This window comes from Leuresthes tenuis, unplaced genomic scaffold, assembly GCF_036924035.1.
Source record: "Leuresthes tenuis unplaced genomic scaffold, fLeuTen1.0.hap1 SCAF_21, whole genome shotgun sequence".
Taxonomy (NCBI): Eukaryota; Metazoa; Chordata; class Actinopteri; order Atheriniformes; family Atherinopsidae; genus Leuresthes; species Leuresthes tenuis.
The window spans coordinates 7,931,351-7,958,598 of NW_027325375.1; the positions used below are offsets into that span (position 1 = coordinate 7,931,351).

General features: G+C 39.7%; 1 protein-coding gene across 2 annotated transcripts in view; it reads right to left on the bottom strand.

Annotated features, from left to right (window-relative positions):
- Nucleotides 1-1,715: 1,715 nt before the first annotated feature.
- The window catches only part of zbtb16a (zinc finger and BTB domain containing 16a), a 141,927-nt gene continuing 116,394 nt past the window's right edge, over nt 1,716-27,248 (bottom strand). For both annotated transcript variants that reach the window (XM_072374503.1, XM_072374504.1), the window contains exons 5-7: nt 18,705-18,875; nt 10,847-11,017; nt 1,716-7,821 (exon numbers count right to left, since the gene is read on the bottom strand). In XM_072374503.1, coding sequence (XP_072230604.1) covers nt 7,592-7,821; nt 10,847-11,017; nt 18,705-18,875 — 572 coding nt within the window. In that variant the 3' untranslated portion in view covers nt 1,716-7,591. The remainder of the gene's footprint in view (nt 7,822-10,846; nt 11,018-18,704; nt 18,876-27,248) is intronic.

Below are 27,248 nucleotides of genomic sequence, written 5' to 3' on the forward strand. Positions count from 1 at the left end.
TAATTTTGCCCAGAATAAGACACAAATCTGGTTGAAGAATAGAACGGAATAGAGACACAAAACAAGAGACACAAAAAAACCCAACAATCTGCTTGTAAAGACTAATCTAAACCTTGCTGCTCAGGTTATCCTGTGTCCATGCAAAATCATTTGCTTCCTCTCATATGACATTCTTTGTGTTACGTGACAATACTGGTGCAAATGTGATCTGCATATCTAATGATAGCATTTGTGACTGCTATGGTTTAAGAGGCAGAGCAGACAAAAGGCAGTCAGGCATGAAGTGCTGCAGCACTTACTGTTTGCACATTATGAATGAAAAAGGTGGCGAGTACAAAAGTACACATAGCAGAAACATGAGTGAATGGTGGAATTCAGTGGATTGATCCATGTGGGTTATTTCAACTGTTGTGTTAATGCATTTATGCTTTGAGGATGTAAATTCCTTGCAAAAGGTACACAGCACCGCCACACAATACAGAAAATACAGAAGCAGAACAATCTAGATTATAAACATGAACAGTCTTTCTTGGTTTGGATGACAAAACGATTCATGGCCATTCCATAATGTAAATAGAAGTAAATGGTACGTTTTTCTTGTTATATTTATTGCCATCATGCATTAAAGTAAAATAATTGTATTCAGATTGTGAATCCTTAGGTAAAATCATTGAAAACAGAAGTCTCTCATCCATGTTTTTGTAGATATAAATAAACATATACATATCTAGATAGTTTCAGATTTTATTGCTAGCATGCTATAATATAGTTCTGAAATGCATCCAAAACTCAGTATATCAAGTGATAAAATAGATTTTTTTTTCAGCTAATAAAAATTTACCTTACCTTTTGATTGTGCTGTCATTGATTTTTGCTTTTCTTCCCTACATTTGTGTAATTTTCTACAGTGGAGATATATTCATCAACCCAGATTAACATCTGAAAGTATTTCTGCCTTGGCTCCATTCAGTGGCAATAACCAATAAGTTGGGAAAGCTGATAAAAAAAGTTACAGGACATGTCTAAGCAGCCTTTTTTCTATTCTTTTATCTAACACCACTGATGTACGGTCAGTCATCACATGCTATCACGTGCATGAAAAAACTGGTTGTCCTGCCATGTAATAACAGCTGCCCAATGCTGCAGTGTCATGTCTCTTGCACTTCCATCTGTATTGCGGCACAGGGCCTGAAAATCACACCCTACGTTTTCCAGTGGTGCAGTTCAAGAAAAAAAAAGCATGGTCACAACATTTCAGGGAGGAATGCTGTGAGGTGAAAAAGGTTAAAAAGGATCACCCTCCTTGAAACGAGCAGAATATCTTTTTCCATGTTATTCATAGGAATTAAAATAGATCTGGTGTCTTAGTACAATGCACAGTTGCTATAATTGTACTCTTTTTCTCTTACATATTAATACTGCCATCTACAAAGACACGGAAAAGGATTACATTATTTCAGTCTAAACACACATCAAACCTTTATGTACAAACTAAAATGGCAAATTCTGGTGCCAATGAAACTATGCCTTGGTGCCGCAGAGCTGAGATCTTATGATTTAATAAATCAAAGAACTACAGAAAAAGTGGAACACTGTCATTCACACACACACACGCAGAGAGAGTCATGAAACTATTATTTTCCATGCAGGTCTATTGCCGAGTGTTATCTTTTAGGAGGCAAATACAGAGCCAGACAGAGTGCTAAGAGACAACATGAAGTCAACTTTTTTATTTTTTTTTCTAACTGCAGATTGAAAGTATACAACTGAACATCATGATTTGATTTTTATTATGAGACCCATAAATAAAAATACAAAAAAAACACTACAAAAAACAATCTACCATTAGTAGGATTTGAAAAAAAAGAAAAGAAAAGTTTTTTCCTTTATATTTTCACTATCAAAGGCACAACATTGACTTTATTGACAACATGGAGAAGAGGACCTGCAGCATTAAATCTTTTATTTTTCCTTTTTATTATTTTTTTTCACACTCCATCAGAGAACACTGAAATGTTACAAAGAGATGTGTCTGATTCTACATGGAAAGAAACGAAAAAGAACAACCGCTATATCAACAGACGGTGGCTATAGATTGGTGGCACAGCTCAACAGTAAACGTACTGCCACAGGGGGAAAAAAAAGAATAGCACGTTGTCGCTGGAGAAGACAAAGGACCTTTGCAAAGCTCTACTGCAAATTTCAAAAGAAATTTTACAACGGACAACAATAAGAAAACAAAATAAAGAAAATAAAAAATAATAATTGGGCACCTTCTAAGATTAGGCTAAGATTAGGTGCTGAGGTAGACAAAAACTATAACAATTCAAATCATAATAAAAACACTATTTTCTTAATACAGAGCAACTCGACTGGCACTTGTGCTGTCACAACAATGGAGGAGGAGAAGTAGCACAGACAAGCCAGGGAAAGACAGAGAGAAAAGCTTTGTTACATAAAAAGCTTTGTTATGCTTGGTCCGACAGGGCAATTGGTCCTCAGTGCTAATATAAAAAAATACAATGTCTTGGTGCTTTGTTACTCAAACAGTTTTAGTCTAGACCTCGATGGCACATGCATTGCAACACTGCATGAAATGGTTACTTTGTTCTAGAAACACCACACCAAAACACAGAGTGCCAGCTCCAGGGATGCCATGATTCCTCTCTGACGAATTTAACATCCCCTGTTAAATGCATTTAGTAGAAAAGGAAAAGTACTTATAAAAAAAACTGAAGCAAAGCAGAAGGGAAACTCCCTAGTGCCAACCTTCCCAAATGGGGGTTTTCTTTTTTTTTTAAGTCTTCAAGAACGAGACGATCCTCATCAGCAAACCTGTTGCTGACAAAAAAGGACAAACGGACTCGGGCTTAATTTGCTGAGAGAAAAACAATTGCATGATGCAGATTTTGTCCTAAAAAGTATTTGCAAGTTTCGCCGCAACAGCCCATCTACATTTCAGGTATTTTCTTCCTTTTTTTTTTTTTTTTGCTAAATAATTGCTTTTGGATGCCAATCACATAGCACAGATTAAAAAAAAGAAAAAGAAAAGAAGTGAACGAAGTTGCTATTTCAACAGCGGGAAGGATCTTTTTTACAGTCCTTAACAAAAAAAAGAAAAAGAAAAAGGCCTGCGCTGTTAAAAAGAAAGAAAAAAAAACTAAACAAGAGAAAATAAGGTCATATTTCGAGCATCATGACATCCCTAGGGTGCCGCAGACAACATTTTTATTTTCTTCTGAAAATACAGAAACTAAGCAGATATAGATGGATACTTTTGTTGAACAATTTCCATTTTTAGGCACAAAGATAGTACAGAAACATCGGAGGAACATTGAGGGAAGAACTATATTGATGCCAATGTATATATATATTTTTTTCCCCAACAGAAAAAACAGTGGCATAGAATATCCTTTTATTTTGTATCTGATTAGTGCATTTTCCCACTAATACACACGCACACGCTCGCACACAGTAACACACTTTTTTTACGCACACTTTCACCCGCACGAAAGAGTAGAAAACATTCAGAGGACGATGATAAGAACAACGTGACGGAACTGGTCTTGCATTGTGGTGTTCAGACTAAACTGTGACTGCGTATATTATAGTGGGTGGATATTATCAGAGGGTGGGAAAAAAATAAGAAACCCTCAGCTCACAGTGTTTGAGAATAAAATGGCAAGACACCATAGGATGTGCCATCCCTTCTTCTTTTTTCAAGTACAAAAAAAACTAAAAAGAAAAACGTTGACAGTCAAGTTTGATTGAAAAAAACGTGAATGACAAGTACTAATTGGTCGGTTGGGCAGCGTTCGCCTGCCATTCCGTTTTTTGTTTCTTTTCTTTTTTCAAATCATCTTTTTTAAATTCTTTTTAGACTTTGTCACTTACACACACACGCCCACACACACACACACACTTGTAAAACTTGTGGCGGATAGATTTAGTCCTTCACCTACGATGCAACTGACATCCAGAAAGCAACACTTATTATTACAATATGTTTACACACGTTTTGTTTTTGTCTTTTTGTTTTTTTGTCCAACACTATCAAAGAGGAGCAAGGCAAAGATGATTCACACCCAGAAAGAGAGAGAAAAAAAGGAGACAGGTTTAAAAAAAACAAAACAAAGAAATACAAATATTTGTGCCCTGCTGTAACCCTCCACAAATGGAAAAAAGACTGACACTGAATACAAAAATATCACAATTTTTATATATCAAATTGCCTCTGTTGGCTCTTGTTCAGGAATACACCCATATCTCAAGAGAGCTTGTCTGCCAAGAGAATCGCTATTTTGAACCTTCTGGTTTGTCTTTTGTGATTACAACTTGCAGTTCCAATTGTCCAGCGCACTCTGCATCGCTGCAAATATGACCTGTCCTGTGCAGCTCAGCGTTCTTGATGAACCATCTTTTTTTCACATTACAAAACTACAACTCTATTCACATATTTTCAAGTTAAACTCTTGTTTTTAAACGCTCTTAAAAAGCAATAGTACTTCGTCTCATCTGCTGCACCCCTTACTCGTCACTTAAGGCTTCAGAATTGCGTTTTTTTTTCTTTTTTCTTTTCTCTCTGCTCTTCTGTGGTCGGAGGTGCAGGGGGAGACAACAAGAGAAGAACACACGTCCATTCGAAAGACTTTTCTCATCCTGTCCACCCTCTACTTTTTCAGCTCTTACCCTTTTATATACACTTTGCTGGAAAACACAGACAATCATAAATCAACTTAAAAACAAACAAAAAAAAGCATGAGATGAAGTTGCAATGACAAAGTAATGCAAAACACGAACAAAAAGTGTGCATTTGCCAAAAAAAAAAGAACAAAAAACATAAAAACAACTTAGAGGTAGCTTTTATAACAAATGATCAAACCTTCCGGCTCCTTAACAAACAGGGTTAATAATACCAAGTTTGGTAACAAGTAATGCACAAACAAATACACAACATCAGAACAACTAACAAATCTCTTCACTGTGGCACTTAATTTTTCCGCGTACACGTTGCTTCATTGCGTTTGCAATGTATCTTTCCGACACGCACTCATAAACAAAACACAAGAACTAAATGTACACATGAAACAAAAGGGAAAAATTAAAATTCACAAGCAACATGAGGTCACAAAAATGAGGTAATTCAAGTACAATGTGTTGAGATCAAACTCAAGGTCAATAATAATAATAACAACAACAACAACAACAACAACAACAAAAGACGAGAGAGACAAAGCACAGGGACAAACCACAGAGAAAGAGTTGATTCATTCTGTCCTCTTACTGGTCACCTCTTTAGCTGCTGTGTTTCGTCCAGTCAGTGACTTCCCCCATTTCCATCGACCATTTGGATATGTCACCTAGATGATGCTGTGAGGTGCGGTGATCTTGTTTAAAGCCTACAGGTTCGATCACAACACCTGCGACTGTACATGCCGTATGGGTTTAATGCTGCATTTCAGAGACATCAGAAAGTTGGACATTCCCACCTCCAACCTTCCAACGGAATGTTTCAGGTTTTTTTCCAGAAGTGGTAATCTTAAGCATTGCAGCACACAGTGTAAAATGCTTCGCATGTATTTCAATATCAAGCTACGGGTGCCTGCTAACACCTCTTTTACTCCCTTTGCTATGTTTTAGTAATCATAACTATCCACCAGACACAGTAGAAACATTACAATGCTTAAAAATGCTATAAAAGTAGCCTTTTTTGTGGTATTACAAATCTATGAAACAATATTTGTGAATATGTATTATATGTCGACCATATCTGTAATAGAACGGTATATATTGTCAACTAAAAACTGCTTAACCAGATTGAATATGGGGATTTTGCAGGTAGTAGAGGTTTTGGGCTTGTCCGGTTGAAGTTTGGCAAGAGTTGTTGGATGGAAAATACTGATTATGGATGGAGAAAATCTTCTGGAGACTGGAACATTCAAGGTGGGAATTCAATTTTTTCCAACTTCATATAAAAAGGCAGCATTAACCTGCTACGGTATATATATTCTTACACCGCCTTGTACAAATCTGGCTTACAGACTTTCACATTCATGTTTCGATGCCACAGAACAGTCTTCAAACTGCCATGCCACCTTTGACAAATGTTAAGGTGTGCAGCTAAGGCATTCTTAGCACTTTGTCAACATTCACAACTAGCAGTCAAAGTCACAGGACTCCCACGGACAGCAACCTTTGCCCCAATTAATTTTCTCTACTGTGGTGAATTGCGGTTGATTATGTGTCAGTTTATGTATTTGATCATTAGTGTGAGATACTGATAACCATTTGGTTAAATGCATATGGATAAAAGCAGTCAATTTATCTATTGCTGAATAGCTGGATAAGCTGGGTTTATTGTGGTATATTGTAACAGCGAGTTATATCTATGACGGATGTATATATTTCGTTGACATCAAACAGAGACTGTTGTCGTAGTTTGCTTTACTTGTGCAATCAAGCCATGATAAACTGCAGAGCTAAGAATATTATATTAAGAAAAAGTGACACAAGTTAGCCTTTGGCTCTCTGGGGAGAACCGTGAGTGGCCAGTGATGACTCGACCTTCTCCAGCCCTCATCTGACAGAGATGCAGAACCAGGAAGACCACTGAGGAACCTCTGGAGACTTCCAACAAAAAGCAGCAAAAGCATCTTCACGCAAACAAATGGGTGCCTGGTTTGCAGCATGTCGATACTCCCACTCATCCAGTTCAACTGTTTCAACTACTGCATAAGCCTAAAGGCTCTGCTGCTGATTCTCAGGGGCTATCATACTGCCACTGCTAGCATCTAAAGTATTTCATGTATGGACAGGTTAACTTGCAGATTTTGTGGCACATGGGAGATCTGTGCACACTGCTTGGGGATAGAAGGGGAGAGGTGACAAAGCAAACATGTATTTGGAGTTGAAAAGACAAGTAGCATGTTGATCCAAAGCTGTTAAATCAAAGTCTGTAGCACTGCTTACTTTAATTAGCTAGGAAAATATGTCTTCTCCAAGATAAGCTTGTTATAACAACCAGAAACTTCAGCTTTATGGTCATGAAGAAAAAGTTTTCAATATTCAAAACGCAGAAACAGTGAGCAGTGTGACATACCATGCACAGAACACCAGAAAAAAAAGAAGAAGACTAAACGGAGTGAAGGATTCGTTTCCTGATGGCACACATGTACAGGTTCAGATAGCCCTTGAGAATCTGCTTCCCCACCAATATGGCAGCAGCATCCAAAGAGTCACTTCCTTGCAGCTTGCTTGCTTGCTTTATGGTGCTGCATGAAATGACCTGAAACATTAGCACAGTTGCAGATGTAGTGAATGACCCGGTGAATCCGAACAATGGTGGAAAAATCTTTCTCCATGTCCAAGTCTTCCTCTTCTTAGTACTTTTGCCCCACCGTTACTGCCTTTTAACCCCACCACTCATTGCCACCTTTGCTTGAAAAGAAAAATAGAAAAACAAACCCTCTTGCTTTCGAGTGTCTTGCCATCGACATTCCTCAATCGTCAAAACCAATGCCTCCTATCTGCTCCATTACATTCCCCTTACCTCTCAACCCCATCCCCACCCTCTTCATTCACTATTTCCATCTCAGACATAGCAGAGGTACAGGTAGGTCTTCTCAATGCGCCAGTCTGGAGGGATGTCTTCTGGCTTGTGGCCTTTCATGTGCTTCTGCATGGCTGACAGGCTGGGGCAGTACTCCAGGCAGATGGTGCATTGGTAGGGTGAGGCGCCATTGTGGGTGCGCAGGTGCTTGATCATGGCAGAGTAGTCCCTGGATCGCTGGTGGCACAGCTTGCACTCAAATGGCTTCTCACCTAAGGATGACAAGAAAGGGTTTGAAACAACACCTATGTTTGTCATAGTGTCATTCAGTAATAAGTCTGTTAAATAGGGAGAAAATGGCATTCTTTACAGCAATCACTCTAAAGAGAAGGAAAAGTTGTACTGTATTATTCTACACTTTTGCTATTTACAATTGAAGCATGTAAATTCTTATTTTAACACAGTTTGAAAAATCTTTGTTGTTCCTTACACAAGGGTTTCAATTATTCCAATTCCAATTATTTCCGTGTGCATCCACGTGAAAGCCTATATAAATATTGTGTTTGTTTGAACAAAGGTGCATTGCAGATCTATTTCCTGAGCAATTAAATTACTGAATAAACTTTTGTAGTTTTAGCCATATCTCCTTGCAGTATGACACAGTAAGGCAATTACAGAGATAAGGGAACACAGCAACACAGGCAGTGCATTTCTAAAGCTAGGACCAATGTGACAAGAAACAAGTTCTCCAGCAGTCATAGGCACTTTTTGGCTAAGGTGAAGTTTAAGCACAAATTCAACAAGAAAGATTGGTTTTGTCAATTTCTTCATGCTGAATTTGTCCTTTAATCCATATGTATAACTTTGTGTAAAACCGGAATGGTCAGGATGACTGTTCACATTTTACACTCTTTAGATTGTAACTCTGCATCTCACTTCTCTTTTATGAGGCCCCAGCGAGTCTTGTCAATTGTTGTTAAACTTGTCAAACACATACGGTAAATATGATATATACTGTTTTCTCTATCTATTGCATTTGACTATATGATAGCCAAGTTTTCAACCTATATCTACTCTTCTTTTTGGTGATCCTACCAATTCATTTGAGAACATCCTTCATTCAAATAGAAGATCAAATTAAAAATCACATGTATGCTTTTTTCTCATGTCTCATGTCGCTATAATTACTGCCTTATGTTTTCTGTTACACATTCTGATATAGATTAAGACCTACACTGTTCCAAAATCCCTTTTAAAAGTATTCTTAAACAAAAATCCAGACCTCTATATTTTTTAACATTAAATCCTTTTTTTGATCATGTTTTTATTTACTTTTATGTTATGAAACAAATTAACAAAGGTTTATTGATTTCTCCATTTGGAGGAAGCACTCCTGTTTCTTGTGTTTCAAGCAAAGTCATGTTCATGTCAGTGTTAAAACAGCTCAAAGAAAAATGACCCCAGCTACAAAAATGAGAAAACAAGTCGTAATATACCACAATTTTCTGAATACTAAATTAGACACTGAGGTAAACCCAGCAAATAGATTCAAGAATTTAAGACCTAAATTAGAACACATTTCAGGTTTTACTTTTGAATATTGTATCTAATAAAGTAATCTATGGTACATTACACAATGTACAGCTCCTTCCACAGAGAACTCCTGAAGGTGTTATAAATCAAAGTGTGACGCTGCTTTCTTGCTGTGGGGGCTGCTATATTCAAGAACCACATTTCAATTTGGAAAGAGCAGCCATCCTAAATGTGCTAATGATTTGAGTGATGGCAGGGAATAATCCACCAGCGCTCAAGCCAGCAGACTCAAATTAGACATGTAAATGCTGACCTTTACGAATGGCATTTGAAATGAGCTGTCGGAAGTGATCTGGCCCAGCGCTTGCTGTCACCCTTCAGCTGAAGTCTCACACATGTGTGCGAGCAAAGCGCCTGTCTTCCTGCCTCTGCTGCTGCTGTTGGTCTGTTCTTGTGAAGCTCTGGTTAACCTTGACCTCTGCAGGGGGCAGGATTATGGTGCCATTTAGCCAATAATCATAAATGCAGTTTGCGAGTCTTCATTCGTTTCAGTGTGGACACCTGCATGATGTTGATATTGATAACCAGACTGTAAACAGAGTTGCCTCAAATAACCAGCTAATAATGAATTGCAAATGGGGTCTAGGTATTGATCCACCATTGGCATTTGGGATGTGTGGAGAGAGGGGGGGTGGGTGGGGGTTAGGTTGCCAATGTCGATGATTCATCAAGCAGCTCCCTTTTGTGTGAGGTGGCCTTTGACTGTGAGCTTGTCACTCGCTCTTGTTATCTGCTGTTGCTCTCCAGCTTAACGCAAAGCCCCCCTTCCCCCACATAAGAGAGAAAAGGGTGGACAGAGGGGAGCCAATTATTGGACAGGCTGCCTTGATAGTGTGGCTTAACAGCTGGCTTATTGAATGGAAGATGGGAGGGTGCTGCCGCGAGTGTGTGCGTTGGAGAAAAAAAAGGTGATGTGGGGAGCACAAACACTTGGCTGTGTGCCACCCTGGTGAGCGCTCGTGGTAGGCTATACTCACTCAGTTAAGTTCGTAGCATGCACTCATTCTCCAGGGCACCTAGCCTATCACAGTGTCAACATCTTTATGGGCCTATAAATATACTTGGATCAATACTAAGTCTTCTCAGACATTCATCTACTGTATCACAGCAACATAGATATTCATCAGGTCTGGTCTCTTGCAACTTGGTTATTTTAGAGTCCTTCAGCAGGCCCCAAATCATGTCTCATTGTTACAATTTGAAAGTGATACCTGCAGATACAGCTTGACTGAAACGTTTTTTTTTTTAAACAGTACAGATACATGCAGTAAAACGTTTCAATATTTTAGGTGTAATGATCATGTGCTAAGAAGCCAGGAGATTGTAAAATAGCTCACCATTCTGCCTGTACAGACACCAACAACAATATTTTTGCTTACCCTCTACAGTACCAGCCTAAATTGTGGATATACCTATTTATTCTAGAAATAACTAGAAGGTGTATCTGAACTTTTGACCTGTACTGTATATGGAAATAACGGCTAAAGCTAGAGATGAGCAGATTGAATGGTAGCAAAGTTGCTCTTGAATGTAACTTACAGAACAATTTTGTGATCTCACTATCTGCACATGAAAGTGTTAATTTGAATTAATTTTCCCTTTGCATACACCACAGATCTGCATACGAGGCTGTTAAGAGTAGCATTATAACATTTTCTTCATCAAACATGTGCTGTTTTTCAGTTGGACTTTTGGTTGCAGCACCTGTGTGCACACGGTAGTGGGTTTCCAGCTGGTGCTTGAGGCTGAACTTCTTCCCACAGCCGTTACATTCATAGGGCTTCTCCCCGGTGTGGATGCGTTTGTGGCCCTTCAGCGTGCTCTCATCTCGGAAGCAGCTCCCGCAGAACTCACACTCAAATGGGTGGTCCCCTGCTGAAATGTGAAAAGAAAAAAACAAGTTCACTTCATTTGCAGGCAAAATCTTGACGTGAAGAGCCAGAACATCCAATTTATCCCAGTGATTTCTTTTATGTGAACATACAGACTGAAAGTCAAAATTGGTATACTATGGAACACTGAAGACATTAAGCTGTGCCTTCATTTACATGCACAAATAAAACTAATGCTGAGTTCTTGTGACAGTATTTATGGCGAGTTAGTTCTCATCAGTGTGACGAGATGTTTTTATCAATCTAAAAACAGAGTTGTGAAGCTGCACTCCGGAATTTTATCTAAGTATTTTGAATAGATAATAAACAATGAACAAACATTAGGTGTTTTGTTCTAATATATTCCTACTTTAACAAACTGACAAACACGATCCATCTTTTGTCTTTATCTTCAAATCACCTGCACTCATGTTTTGTGAAAAGCCTTAAATAATTGCAGCCTGTCTTGATTATTCACCAGCCATGAGATGTAGTGTTGACCATGAGGTCACAGTGTTACTATGCACTCATTGGAAACCTGACTGATGTGGTAAACCTAGAGTGATGATTTATCTTCACGGAACAGGTAAGTTTTTAATACAACAAACCCCTTAGATGCCATTTCCTCTAAAAATGTGTCAGTTTTTTAAAGCTTTTACAAAAGAGTTAAAGCAGCAGCCAGTCGTTACATTTTATCCTCTTGGACTTGTACTTGAACAGAATGTAGGGGATGTTGGCCTGACACATCAGCAAAAGTCAAGGCAATTCGATCCTCGTTCGGTTGTTTCTTTCCATTCAATTGGATCACAGGCTTTTTGTGAAAGAACCACAACAGGGTTCATCACGTTTCTGTTGCGAGATTTAGAAGCAGAAGCAAAGATGTTCAAACGTTCAACATTTCGAGTTTGCTATCGTTAGGTTACACAAAATTCTCTATTTTGCTAAATAAATATCTGCCATGCCAGATATTTATTTTCAGTGTTTTTGTTCATGCACACCTGTCTAACGCTTACACACTGTGTGAATGCATTTTCACTTCTTATTAACAGAGCATAAGATTTCATCCTGACACACCAGACATATTTTAGATACCTGGCTGGCCACGGACGTACAGTGTGCGTGCTTCCTGAAATGAAAATCATAAAGGGCATCATGTTCAACTCCACAGGCTACCGCAGCAGAGGTCCCTACTGGGCAGCTGTAATGGATATTCAGATGTCAATGATCAGGGACATTATGATTTGCAGGGAGCCTCTCACCAGCAGCCCAAAAACTAATTGTATTCCTGTGTTTGATGAGGAGCCGCTCCTCTCCCCCCCGCTCGCCATCCAAGTAATTTTGTGGATATTTATTAATGTATTTCACTCCACTGCAGCAGGTTTAAGTCACCATCAATGACCTATGCCTTTCATTATCTGCCTGTCCAAGCAGCAACGTGCCAGGGAATAAATTGCATTTCTCTTTATGTGCTGCTACCTCTGCCCCGCTGTTGGGAGACAATTTCACTTCCATCCACATATTTTATTTAAAATTGTATGCAAGTACATACAGAATGTACGCATATAGTTGTTTTATTTAGGAACAGAGAAAAAAAGAGGAGTGAACAAAGAATGTAACATGCATAGCCTTTTGAGTCTGATCACATTATGGCTATATTATACTTTTATGGAGGAAAACGTTTTCCGATGCCATGCAATGTTGGATGCATTACCATTAAAGAGAAGCGATGGCGATGGAGGGGTGGGGGATAAAACTGAGACAGGGATGAAACAGGGAATGTGGGTGTATATGGCGGCGGCGGTGGGGGCTGGGTAAAAATCAATAAAAGTGACAGTCTTTATTTGTCTGCATGAAGTTATCAGTGGCTCCCGCTGTAAGACATTGTGCTCTTTCTAGCGTCTCAACCACAGCAGAGATCACAATCCATCACAGAGCTCGGTTGGCTTGCACGATGCTGCAAGAATAATAATTGAGCTCAGATTCACCTGCCTTTAATTAAGGCCTCCTATCAGACCAGTGAGTGGGATGCTAATGCTCCAAGAAGGCCTATAGTGGGTTATTTACCCTTAATGTCTTGTTGCAAGACTTCTCTATCGCTTCATTGGAAAATACAGTATGTTCTATTTCAAATCAAATCAAACTTTATTTATATAGTACTTTTTATACAAAAGCAGCGCAAAGTGCTTTACATAATAAAATCAATACATATATAAACTCACACACTCATCTTGTTTTGTCTTGTCAAGTTTAAGAACACACATCTGATCATACTCTCTTTTTCACACAACATCACACTGACAACCACACCACACCGCCCAGCCCTCCCAGACCAGACCCAAGAGAAATCTTGGGCCATTGCATTTATGTTGATGCTACTTTGACACATACCATCCACCTAAAAACAGTTACAGACCAAGTAGACCGCCATGACAGCAGTGGGCTCCTCACACTTCTCCCCGTCACAAGGCAAACACCGTTAGAACGGCAGGAACACAACAAAGAGTCCAAGAACATTAATCTGACCTTCAAAATCCTGAGATGTACATAACAGCATCATGCATCCAGTTCTTAGTTTGCAATGTTGCACTACCACTCCCATAGCAGCCCAGAGGAGGATCCAAACACCGGCTTTAGTGTGTTCCTTTTGTGTTTCTGACCCAAACTTTGAAGAGGAGGGTGAGGTGGGCAGTATTATGTCAATTGCAGTCAGGAACTTTGCTACTAGATCTGAATAAATCCTACACCCTGGATCTAATTTAGCCTGAAATTTTCTTAAATCAAGTGACGTGACTCAGAGTTAGCTACAATAACAGTGATAAAAAAAAAAACAACCCTTAAAACATACCAGACAACAATGACAAAACTGTACAACTGTTATTGGTGTTCAGTAAATGAGCCTTTGTCAATCTACACGAAGCACTGGCCACTACTGCTTGGATATATAGTGCTCACAGACAACACATAACATGCTGACTTCCCAATTTCTTATTGGGAATTGAACCCCACAGTAAATTCAATACATGATGTCTGGTATCAGCTGAGGCAGAAAAAAATACAGCGTAGTTGCTACCTAAGTCCAGCATCGTGTACCCAGCCTAATTACCACTCATGTTATCTCCCACTACCACTCGGGGACGCCAAAGTGCAAAGTTGCACTGAAGAGCTTTAAATAAATCAGATTCTACCATCTATAATTCTATAATCACATTGTGAGCATGTAAAGGGGCAGACTTCATTTTGTCAGGATATCCTCATGGGTGCTAGAAAACAATGGGGACACGTCCTCCGTCCATCCCAAATCTGCTACTATTACTTCCCCTCTCCTTCTGCTCTCCCCTCCCCTCTATTTCTATTTCCACCCCTTCTTCACTTTTCTTCTTTCATTCTTTCTCAGTGGTGTGACCACATGGCAGGGACGCCACAGATGAGGACGCAGCACAGTGAGGTGGAACCGCAGCAAGCTGAGTGAACCCAAGGGTGCCCCCAAGCATCACCACCTGCGTCTCCTGACCCCCTCCTCTCCAATCACCTCTTTTGACACCCCAAAGGGCTGCTCAGGGTGCCCGTGGGCACACAGGGTGTGTTCATTATATACGGTAAGAGGCTGTAAATTACCGGGCTACATTGCTGCCAGGACCAGAACTGGCCTCGATCCTCTCTCTTTCTTTCTCCCTCTGTCTGGCTGTAGTGCTATCAAATACAGCTGCGAACACAAAACACCCCGCCACAGCAGACATCAAATTGGCTCAGAGTTAAAAAAAAAACACACACACATACAGACACTTGCACACAGACAGTGCACAACAACAGAATATTAATGAAGGCCTGGTCTGTAAAGAGAGTGTGTATGTCTGTATGTGTATGCTGCCAGGGAAATGGAATAGCACAGCTGCTATGACTGCCCCTTCTTAGCCAACACTGTGTATTAATGCATGAGTGCTTAAACATGTACTGTACTGTGCATACATGCTACAAATATATAGCTTTAAATAAAATAAAGAGACAACATGGCTGTAATGGTATGTCAAGAGGAGGTGATGAAACTGCAGGTGTATGGAAGGAAATAACTGAGACACAGCAAGCGAGAGGAGGTGAGATGGCAAGATTAGGATGCTGAAATAAACACCATTAAATCTGTTTTTTTTCCTTTCCTCGTCCTAAATGGTGATCCAGTGTCAGAGCCCGTAGCAGCAAGGCTGCTTTCAAAAGATAAGGCAGCAGACAGGTAAAATGAAGCGCACATAATGAATGTCCATAAACGTGCTTTTTGCTGCTTTCTGTTGTCAGTTGATACAACAGAATAGTGATTCAACCAATAACCAAGCTCTATCTGGAAAGCTTTTTCAAGAAGATGAGCTGCCAAAGTCTGTCCATTAAAATTAGGATTGAATACTGGGAATTGAGATCTCTGTATTTACGGGGAATTCTCGTCAAAATTGACTCTTATTTCTTCGGGAAAATACCTGTGGGAACCAGAGATCTGTTTTGTGTGAATGCCTCTTTGATGCTTTTGTGTGCTGGAGATGACTGTGTGCACAGAAGCAAAGACAGCGTATCCCAACATCATTTACTGAAAAACTGTCACACTTAAAATCTTAAGTATGACAATAAAAAGCAGTGATCACAGTCATGTAACATCACTAAGCTTTTTCTCTTCAGTTTATTTATTTGGATCAGAGCATGTGGAACACTGTGGATTAATCTGATTCAAGTTCCAATATTCAAGACCAGAATCAAATCCTAAAGTTTGATTTTTAAATCTTAAAACAGTCATAATGTGTTCTTCACCAAATGCACTTCCATTTTACAACTTCATCGGTTGCTGTTGTAGATATGGGATTGTGGGGTATAAGATGTGGATTTGACTGAAAGGAAGCTGTAGAACATGAAGCAAAATTAAAAATCTTTGTCATAATAATGTCGCATCAACAACAAACACAATTAAATCCAATATAGCCGATCCAGTTGAGACCATCCCTGCACCATTATTGGGATGCCACACTTTTGATGTATACATGAAAACTTGTAAAAAGAAAATGTGGCACAACACGAGGAAAAAAACCTGAAAAAAACCTGAATTTTGTGTGATAGCAGTGCACATGTGTCTCTGTATCAACAAACAAGTCCTCATGTCAGTAAACTAACAGGGCTAAATCTCTAAGGTGGATATGCTGTCTAGCTCTAGCTGTTTTTAAGCCTTGTTACCCTGCAACGTGTGAATGAGATTATTAACATCAAAGTGTAAATGTAGAGGAACCATGCCTCAGTGTTTTTTCCTTTTTTTCTCAGGGTAAATTAGGACCTATTTCTGGTGCCCGCGATGGCTGTGTGAGTTGCTGACTTTATAATCCCCTGACAAAAGACTCTGCATCATATTCAAATGATTGCTTTCACGGCTGGCTCATTGTGATTTAACACACGCCCACAGTGGGATGAGGTTCAAAGTGGCAAAAAGCTGCAAAGTCTCATCTGCAGCTCTGGAGACGGGCTGAGGTGACATTTGCGTCGCCAGGGTGGGCAGGTGGATCAGAGACACTGCATGTGTCCTCTCCAATGTCTGCTGGAGAGAACAGATGTGTGCATCGCTACTGTACAGGCGGCTCAAGCAGCTTCATCCACCCGCCCCACCCGAAAGCCCCCTAGCTCCTACCACCATCACACACTAATGGTGTATTCGCCTGACTTGTAAATAGGGCTGACTGCTCTCATCTCACTGCCTTTCGTTTCAAATATTTATCCGTGAGCTGGTGAGCTAAATCGGCTCTGACAGTGAGACTGTTATTTAAGGTCACAGACAGGCAGTTGGGTGAGAGACTGAGAAAAAGAGGGAAGAAAAAAGCGCCCATCCCTCGCTGGTGAAATGGGATTCATTTCCATGTGTTCATATTCTGTCATGGCTACGTTTTTACCCCCGCTCTGAACAGCCGCATCTGTCACGTTACCTCTGCTCTCCAGAAAAAATGTATTAACAGTCCTGGCCTCGTCTCAGAAGAGAGCCAGCATGTAGAGAATTATAGTGGACCGAAGGAAAAAAAAAACAAACCAAATAGTCACTGTAAATCATCCTCCTCTGACTGCTGCAGAATTCATTTGGTGTTGACCTGAATTCATACTGCTTATTCAGTAGAGCTACATTTTCTAAAATAAAACATGCCTTTTTAGATTGTATTATACTGTAGGCTGAATTTGTTCATGACAGTCTTTGTATTCCTCACACTCAAGGCTTAACGCAACTGAATTATTTTACTGTCAGCTATTCTGTTGCCCTTAAACATACAAGTGGGAAAGGCTGATACAGTTTATGATGACCTGAGAAATAAAAAAAAGCTTAATTTTTCTGCTCTGAGGGGACTTGGGACAAAAAACCTACCCATGGGCTTACTTTAAACACAAATGATTTTAGAAATACACACACCATGTACAAATTGAAAGTCTTTTATAGGCTACTATATTTACAAAAACAGCCTGTACCAAAGAACAGAAATTATGAGTAGCTATGTTGGAAAGAAGCTGGAACATATTTGGCAATTTGCTATTTTTTCTGAGCTGGGTTCACAATTTGTTGTACAGAGAAACACTCCCACTTATTTATCCTCCAGAATTGATCAAATATCTTAATACTTAGCTTGGGCAATAACTAATCGGTTTAAAGGGAATCTTCACCCCTAAATCAAATACACGTATTTTTGCTCTGACGAGTGGAGTGATTCATACGTCCTTGGTGAAAGTCTTGGTGTAAGTGCCAAAGTTTGAAGATGTTGGTAGAAGAGATATCTGCTCTCAGTGCTCTCTCTTCTTCTTCCACTGGAATACAGCTGTCCACCAACTTATTTGAACTGCAAGTGAAGACGGTATCCCCTGACCTTGTTGTTTGTTTTTGCAACAAATATCAATGAAAAACTACAAGCACATTGGAAAAGACAGAGACTTGGTGAATATTTTTTGCTATCATACAACTAAATTATTACACGTCTCTCAGATGCATATTTCAGTTTTGGTTCCCACATTAAAATGCTCACAATAAGAGTTGTGCTTCTTGAATAATCAGGTCGTGATTTCTCAACAGAGAAATTTTTGTTCAGTCATTCTGTTAGAAATGAGCCAGAAATATCTGCTGCTAACATCTCTCACACACCAAAACAATATAAAGATGGAAAACACCACTACAGTCCAGAAGTAATCGAACTGAAGGCTTAAAGGAAAGACTCTTGTGGTTCCAGTCAATCTGAATTCCAATCCTCTCCTAATGTATGGTCTAAACTCTGGTTAGTCAAAAGAGGTACAGGGGGTCAGTGTTGAGGTAGAGGGAGAATTTCAGATTTCACAAGTAATGTAAAATACAAACTGCTACCAATTCATGTCGAGAGGAGCTGGTTGTGATGGTTTGGACATCTGATTCTGAGGTCTCCCAGAAGATTAGCAGTGGAGGTATTTTGGACTGAAATGGGAGCAGACCCTGAGGCTAACCCAGAAAACAGCAAAGCGATTACATATCCCATTTACTCTGGAGCGCCAACACATCAAGTGTGAGAATGTGGCTGAGAAGAAGAAGACAACTCTACTGTACTTAGTTTGCTACAAGTGTAACCTAGAGCTATAGAAGAGGCTATAGATGAACAGTGGATAATGCACTGTAGCGCATAATAGCTTTATTATGAAAGTTTAGATGGGTAATAGGCACTTCCACTTACCCGTGTGTGAGCGTAGGTGGCGTTTGAGTGCAGTATGGCTGGGGAAAGTCCGGTTGCATTCACTGCAAATGTAGCTGCGCACACCGGCATGGACTTCCATGTGCTGCTGCAGTGCTGTCTGGGTCTGGAAACGCTTCCCACAAAGCAGGCAAAAGATGGCCATGTCTGAACCTGGAGAGAAAAAGACACCACAAGTTAATCAGAGATGGAATCTGGGAGACAGGATTTTATCATTTTGTTTATGATATCTCTTTGTCAATGCAATTCATGTGATGAGTACAGTCACTAAAGGGGAAGCTGGCCAGAATTACAACAAGATCCGTATTTGTTCATTTTAAGTTAAAAAGCGATGTCACCATAGAACTAGCCAGGGCTGCCACATCTCCCAACAGCACTTTGTGATCGCCACAGTGATAAACAAATCGCACAAGCTTGTACACGCTAACAGTTATTAAGCCACAGGATACCCAACAATGCAGGAGGCTCAGACACGTTATATTTTGCTAACTGTTTCCTCACAGGCTGACATGAAGCATGCTGTATTTATAGGATTAAAGTTGCACACAATACTCATGTTTCAGGATGGGTGTGTAGAAAGATAAAGATCTCCTATGCAATACTTCAATCGAATCTTGACTCCAGCGAACATGGTGCATTTTTCTCCAGCAGAGATAAAGAGCACACAGTTGCAAGCACACAAACACCTACAATCACAAACACACAAATGGGGTTGCACGCTCCCTCGAACACACTCCTTTCACACTTTTTCAATTACCAGGCTGGGGAAAACTCTGGGGAAGGACTGAGTGTTTGGAGCTCAGTTTCTATTTCATCAGTCAATAACACATCTTTGGGGCAAAGCTGACACTAATTTAAAAATCTATGAAGAGCAGCCTGCCTCATGTTCATAACCACTGGAGGTGGAGGAAGGCCCACGACAGCCTCCACACCAGATCAATCACTGTCTTGACTGCTCTGCACACTAAAGAACGTGGATGAAGCTGGGAATGTTGCTGGAGGATGATGATAAGAGGAATGGTAGAGAAAAGTTTCTTGGAAGCAGTTTAAGATGGGAGATTGAGTTTGTGGTTAAGGAGAGCAACACAGAAAACAAGTGAGAAAGAATATGTTGATGAAGATTCTCAGTCATCCAGGTCATGGTAATCATAAGAGCTTGAGTAAGGGCAACTGGATGCCGATGCCATGAGACGTTTCATCTCTCATCAAAAAGACTTCTTCAGTTCTCACCTCGTTGGTAGGGAGTATCAGCTTACAGCGTTACAGTCAATGTGCATGTTATTTGAGTCACTGTCACCTATGAATCGTCTACCTGCCTGAAAGGGGGAGCTTTGGTCACAGGATTCAAGGTGCGAATGGTTGTGATACTGCTTGGGGAGAGAAAAAAAATCTAATTTTGGTGCTTGTAGGGAAAATAAATAAATACTGACATATTCTTATCCCTTATGACTTTAGGTGTGCGTCTGTCTTTTATTTTCTGTTGTACAGGAGAGTAAGCGTGAAGTTGAATTCAGCTCTAGAACTGAGGGAGAGTTAGGGTGCTAAAAAACAAAGAGACTTAAGCAACCTTTTAAGTTCAAAGCAAGCCAGACTGTACAACATGGATCTTTAGAAAAAGGTTTGATTGTTTTACAACAGATGTTTTTAGAGCTCTCTCACAGTATGACGTATGATGACCACTCTGGTGCCACAACCAAACATATCTCCATGATTTTGTTATCTTGGTCATATTTTGTCTTGGAATAGCTTAAAAAGAGTTGAGTGTTTATCCAGTTTCACTTACACTCGTGGTCTTTGGAGGATGATTCCTAATCTGTAGTAGCATTCATGGTACATTGAGGTCACTGATAAGTTCCAGATCCACCCTCTGGATAATCTTCAGCTCTTTTGCTCCACTAGAATAAAAAATCTTGCCATTTTTTTGGATAACCATTGGCCTCTACTGAATGGGATCCAGATTGTTAAATAATTTCTCCCAAGAAAAAACACAAACAATGTAAAATCTGCTAGAAATAAGGTTTGGCAGGTGAATGAAGGGACACCACTTAATTTCCTTGCATGAATTTTTTAAAACTTCAATTTGTACTTTAAGGCAATCTAAACACTAGCAAAGCAGAAAACATCAATGTTAAAATAACTATTAAAATTATTTGAAAAAAATGAAGAAGGACAAGTACAAAAACTAAAACCTAAAAAAATAAAATAAAATAAAATGTTGCTTCTGAAAACAAATTCCAGGCTGATCCTTTTCGTTTGCTGTATTTTCTTCTTGGGACTTCTTGTTTTCATCAAGATGCCATTGAATTGAATGGTATCCCTTAAACACTCCTGATACTAAAATGACTTTAAAATGATTTGACAATCCAACCTCCCTTTTACTGCAATTCTCTTTCTTCCTCACTCGTTCTTTGTTGATTTACTAATTTGACTTAAGGTCTAGCTCTGTCAGTGGACTGGCATAAACAGATGACTTCTTCCTCCAGGCCACATAAATCAAAAACTACTCATGGTCAAATTTAGGACAGAAGGTAACATGGTTACATTGGTTGGAGAGAAAGAACAAAGACATTGTAAGTGATCTAAAGTAGTGGATTGGTGACTCACAGAGACTTTGGCCAAATATGGGGAAGGAGAAAAAAAAGGTTTTGGAATGTAAAAGGTCAGCACACCTCTGACCTCTGGGCTTGAGCAGGGTGGAAATATGAAACCCAGATACCAACGCACACCCTTACAGAAAAAAAACAAAGCTGGGGAACAAAGAGTGGAAGCTCCATACAAAAAAAAAAAAAACACTTTGAAGTCAGAGCAGTTACAGTGGCATGACACATTCAGTCGTATGGCTTACACTATTTGTCAGCAAGTGTGTATCAACTTTTAAAGAAGTTTGACAGTCAAAGTAATGTAAGCTTGCTAAGGGGGTAACGCAAAGACTCAGTGTAACAAATATAGACCGGAACATAGTGGAACAAAGGATGTAAGAATAACTAAACCAATAGAAATGACCGAAACACCAAATACTCAAAAATGTTCAAGGTCATATATCAACATATTTTTTTTAGGCATGAACAGATGTTTGTATATTTTTGGATAAACTTGGTAGTGTGTAATTTTGTGAGAGCTTTATTGTCCGCTGCGTGTTACTATGGAAACCTGTCAATAATTCATACACTGATGTTACAAGACAACTAACTACTTTAAAAGATATAATGTCTGGCAAAGAAATGTATGACAATTAAAGACCCACAGCAGTTGTTTTTAATTTCCTAAAAACTCCTCTGTGTTCTTTGAAATTGTACATTTCAAAGTTTTGCAATTAGGGCCTTAAAATGGCTTGAGTGTGATTCTCCACCTTTTACTACATTCAATAAATAAGGACCAATGAATATGCTAGTCTGGTCCTTCTCAAATCTCTGCCCACTAGCAGAGTCTGGTGGCTAGCAGCTAGCGCCTGTTTGCTCTGCTGCTGCTAGCCCCAGCTGGCCTCCATCTAATTTTTCCAAGAATCTTGGACCAGCTTCTCCTTGTATCTGTTCTTCAAAGGAAATGAAAATGAGCTGTACACCCCCCACCCAAGTAGTTAGGGTTGGTCCCTCTAATGTGATGTCTGACATCGCCTTTCTGAATCAAAACGTAGATTTCAAGATTCAAGGAAAGTGTTCCAAGCCATACCAGTGACAGCTGATTTTGCTCGTGACATGAATTGTAAAATAAACAATCAAAAATGTTCATGTTCTGAACATTTTAACAAAGTTAATTTTATATAAAATAATTTTATGCTAGCATAGATCCAGTGTTTGCATACTAAAATATAATAATAGTATGCACTTATCTCACTACTATGTGACTGTCATAAAAAGGTTTTATACATACTAAAAAAAGAATCTCCCAAAATGTTTAAGCAAATTAAGTATATATTCTTTGGAATATGAAATAAATCCAAGACTATCAACTGACCACTCCCTCTAGTGGCTGTAGTAGGTGCTTAAGAGGAACTAAGGTGACATTGCAGGGAGGTTGATGTTGGTAGACGACATTGATAGCTGATATTGTTTCTTTTATCTATGACCATTTATACCTTTAAACATGTCTTAATTTTTATAATGGAGAAGGTCCTCTGATGTCCATAGGGCAGGCTACTTATTTGAACCCAGACTAACATCATTCCCTAACCTTGACCTGTTTTGTTTTTTTTTCCCCAAAGACTGAACCAACTCTTAACCATGCCATTGTCTCATTTTTAAGATATTACTTATAAAGTTTACTTAAAGTTTCCCATCCTGTGGCATATCTCCAGTCATTGCTTTGCTACTAGGGGTTATCAAAGGGAAGGGACGAACTGCCTCCATATGGCCGTGTTTCCTTCCTGTGTTTCTCTAATGGCAAGAAAAAGCCCACTTACTTCACTACAGAAATGTGAGTAATAAAACTATGAAGCAGAACAAATTATCTGCATAAAAATGTTCTGACCGATAAGGGATAGCCTATGATGTGTGCGGTGAATGCATTGTGAGTTCAGTCTTTTTTGCACCTTCAACCACTACAAAAATCAAGGCTTCAATTTTTTCTTTTCATAAAACTGTGGGTGATATCCCAGATGTTTAATTTAGCTTTTCTTACAGGAAACCTGCTTGCTACCTGCTATCCTTCACACCTTCCTTTCTGCAAACCACATTTTTGGGGCAAAGTTCTAACTTTGATTACTATTAGACAAAATTAAGTGGTACAAAGTATACAGTCAGTATGGGGAATAAATGTGTGCTGTAGGGAAGTGAGTAAAGCTGTTGTCAGCTGCTGATAGATAAAGAGAGTGGTGGAGAGATAAAAAAAGAAAGAAAGGTGGGAGAAAAGTAGTTGAACCGGGAGGTCCATTACAGTGTAAAATTGAGTCAGCCCAAAGTGACACCTGAACGGAGGAGCTGCAGGAGCCAGAGTGGTGGGGGGTTCTTAGTCTCAGCCCTGTTTGGCTGTTTTGGAATAATTTACCTCCTCTAACCAGCCGCTCTCTACTTCTCATGTCATCTATTTATAAAGGCTTGGGCAGTTTGTGTGTTTGGCTACGGCAGTGCCGGCAGTGTCTTAATGGGTCTGGAGTGGCAGAGTTGCTGTTATTTAAGTGGGGGATGGACAGAGGCCGGTAATGGAGAGGAATACTCCCCGATGGGAGGTGACAGTGGCCGGATGGGCGAGGAGTAGAGAAATGGCCTGAGGATAGGCTGGCCATTGAGGTAGGCGCTTTCACTGACTTCGATGAGCAGCACAGTATCAAGCCAAGTAAAAAAGTGGTGAAAGTATGGACTGCAGACAGGCTGGTCCAACACCGGGACTCCTCTACGAAGCCATGCTGTTGTAATAGATGTAGTATGTGATTTAACATTGTCTGCTGAAATATGCAAAGTCTTCCCTGAAAAATATCTTCTCCGCATGGGAGCATAAGTTTCTCTAAAACCTGTATACCTTTCAACATTGATGGTGCCAGCTCCATAGTCACTAATGTACCACCATACATTCAGACATGCAGGGAGTGCTGACAACAAGTCGGATCGTCCCTCTCCTCTTTAGTAAGATTGATGTGGTATCCATGATTTCAAACTAGAATTTCACATTTCACTTAATCAAACAACAGAACAGTTTTTTACTTTCCCTCCGTCAATTTCAAATAAACCAGAAAAGAGGGTGGTGTTTCTGGATCATGTTCACATATGACTTCTTCTTTGCATCAAAGAGCTTTAACCTGCATTTGTGGATGACATAGTGTTCCTGAGCCACTAAGTGTTCCTGGGCTCATGCAGTGATTTCCATGACAGAATCATGCATGTTTTTAATGCAGTGCTGCCTGAGGACCTGAAGATCACAGGCATATAGTCTTAACTTTCAGCTGTGTCCCTTGAACACATATATGTTTCTTGATTATCAATAAATTAATGCAGAGAGTCCCAAATTCTTTAGGAATTGGAGTTAAATTAGTAAAGAATTTACCACTTTCAAAAACACTAAGCCAATCAGAACTAATCTGTTTGTGTTAAATGGAAGAACTCCACCACAATGGCTAGAATGTGAATCAAACATAGAAATGATGCAGGGCCCTTAATGGCAATAAAATGTTTTTTCATTATCTTTTTCTTATGATCTTAGTGATAAGAGGTATCCTCTAAGGCTTAAACAGCAGTAACCAAGGCTGACGAGGTTTGGATTAAGGGATTTTGATTAACAACAAAAGGAAAAATTGACACAACTTCCTGATACAAGATGCCTGGAGTCTGTGCTCCTTGCTTACAGTAGCAACTCACCAGCAACCTTTGACATCACACTGTAAAAACATAAAAACTTGTTCCAAGCATTACAGCCCTAAAAATGTTTCTTGAAATCCATCCTGAATGCACACGTTTCTGGGACTGTTGTAGTGGAGACAGTTAAATGTGTCCTGACTGTGTCCTGCAATGCAGCGTGCTGAACAGAGGACCTGCCAGATTTAATGAGGCAGAGAGCAGCGGGACCTTAGCACAAGGTGTTCAATCACAGGCCATTACCAACAGCCCTCAACCACTGTTGCTGCTTGCTCTTGTCAATAGTAATCTATGCCAAGGTATAGTTTATCTATACCGAGGACAGAATAGTGACAAATGTGGCCATCTGTACTCTTACATGCCAAAATTAATTGTTGGCGTCTTAGTCTGAGCTCAGTTTGAGACGTAATAACAGAAACATGATTGAAAAGTCACCACAAGACATGTGATTTATGTTGTCTTTGTGAGCTGCTGGCTTCAAGTACTGCTCATATACTATGACTTATAACCATCTCATTTAAATAGGATTAATCTTGAGCATGAGTGTTCATACTTCACACGGAAACAGTAGCTGAAAAAAAAAGAGAATTAGTCTCCTCAACATGAGGGTTTAATATCTCGAAAAACTAGCAAGAAGACCTTGATCTGAGAGGCTTTTTTTGTCAAAAGAAATTATTTTCTGCTGATGTTTGAGTGATCTCAGAATTTAGTTTTTTTTTTTTATCAAAAGAGAAAGAAAAACGCATCACAAGGAGTACAGTCAAACTAGACACATCATTGATTAAAGCTGAGACACTCTTCTCAGAGATATTTGTGTGTTAACTGAGGAATGGGAGAAATTCAACTGCAAAAGGTAACATACTGTCAAAAGGTAGATAGAAAAGGTAGAAAGAACAAAACTGTGGCCCATCTAAGTTTTAGTCTCTTGTATCGATAATTTGTCTGCCATTCATAAGAGCCCAGTTTTAATCATGGCATTATGATAACAAGTTGTACTAACTCAGCCTAACTGAGCTTTACTCTCTTTTGTTATCTATACTTTTTGAATAGATCTTTGAAAGCATTCTGCAATTTTACAGGCTTGAAAAAAAAAATCCTTCACTGAACACCACAGTAGCTACTTCACATTTTGATGGGAAGCTGGGCAGCCTTGTCATTTGGCTTCCCCACCCAAGGTACACAGAGGAGAAATTTACTCTTGGCATGTCTCCTGTTCAAGAGGAATGACCAACACAGCTCATCTGTAAAAGTTTAGATCATTAAGCTTTTCATGAACACAAATGTCAGTAATCATTTTCTCTGTCTCCTGCCTTGCCAAATGGCCTCATTCTACATCAGCACGGGAAATGGTGTCCTTAGCAGTCACTCACAACAACCTTCATCCTACCTGGAGCTCAACTGAAATCTTGGCTCTGCTGTCTGCCACCATCTAACTGCCAGTCACTACAAACACCAGTCACAACAAGCCTCCCCGTGTCGGCACAGCAAGGTGTGAGAGAAGGGAAAAGGTGACGTTCCTGCTGCTCTTTAGCTCTGTCAAGTGTTTGTTGTTACTCTAATCCGCAATCAGGCTTCATCACACATCAGGTCAGAGCCCTTCTGAAAAGGTCGCTTTTATCGCCGCCTCCATGGGGCGTCGCCACCGACATGCATCTTGTCGTGAATGAGCAAATAAATGCCTTATGTAATTTACGCTTAGATAAACTGGAAAAGGTCTCTAATGAAATGTTAGGGTATGTCTCTAACACTCAGGGCTTTGCCATGGAGTCATCATGTCTGTGGGCCCTCTGTGGGCCCCCTGTGGGTAACTGTTGCCTACCTTTATCAACACTGGGAAACCTATCGTCCAGCAACCATGCATGTAATTCATTGAAAGGTGCCTGAGGGTACAATGCTTTTTTTCTTCCATTTTTCAAACAAAATGAAGGATTGATTGTCAGGCAGTAACATGTCCTGCATTTCTTTACAGTTATTTTAGTCTAAGCCACTGAAACATACCGTTAGACACGTTTCTCTGTGTGATAATGGCTGCTTCAGCAGATGATCTCGAAAAAGTCCAGGGTATCAAACTTCAAATGTAAAACTCTCTTAGAGCTCAAACTGACCGTGGAGTCAAGCTACCACTACTAACAGAGGCATGAGGAATACAGATGCAGAAAAGGGGAAATAAGCTTTCTGTTAAAGTAGCTCACACAACATGTATTGCATCTGAATTACATCACGCTGTGCAAGCTTACCACAT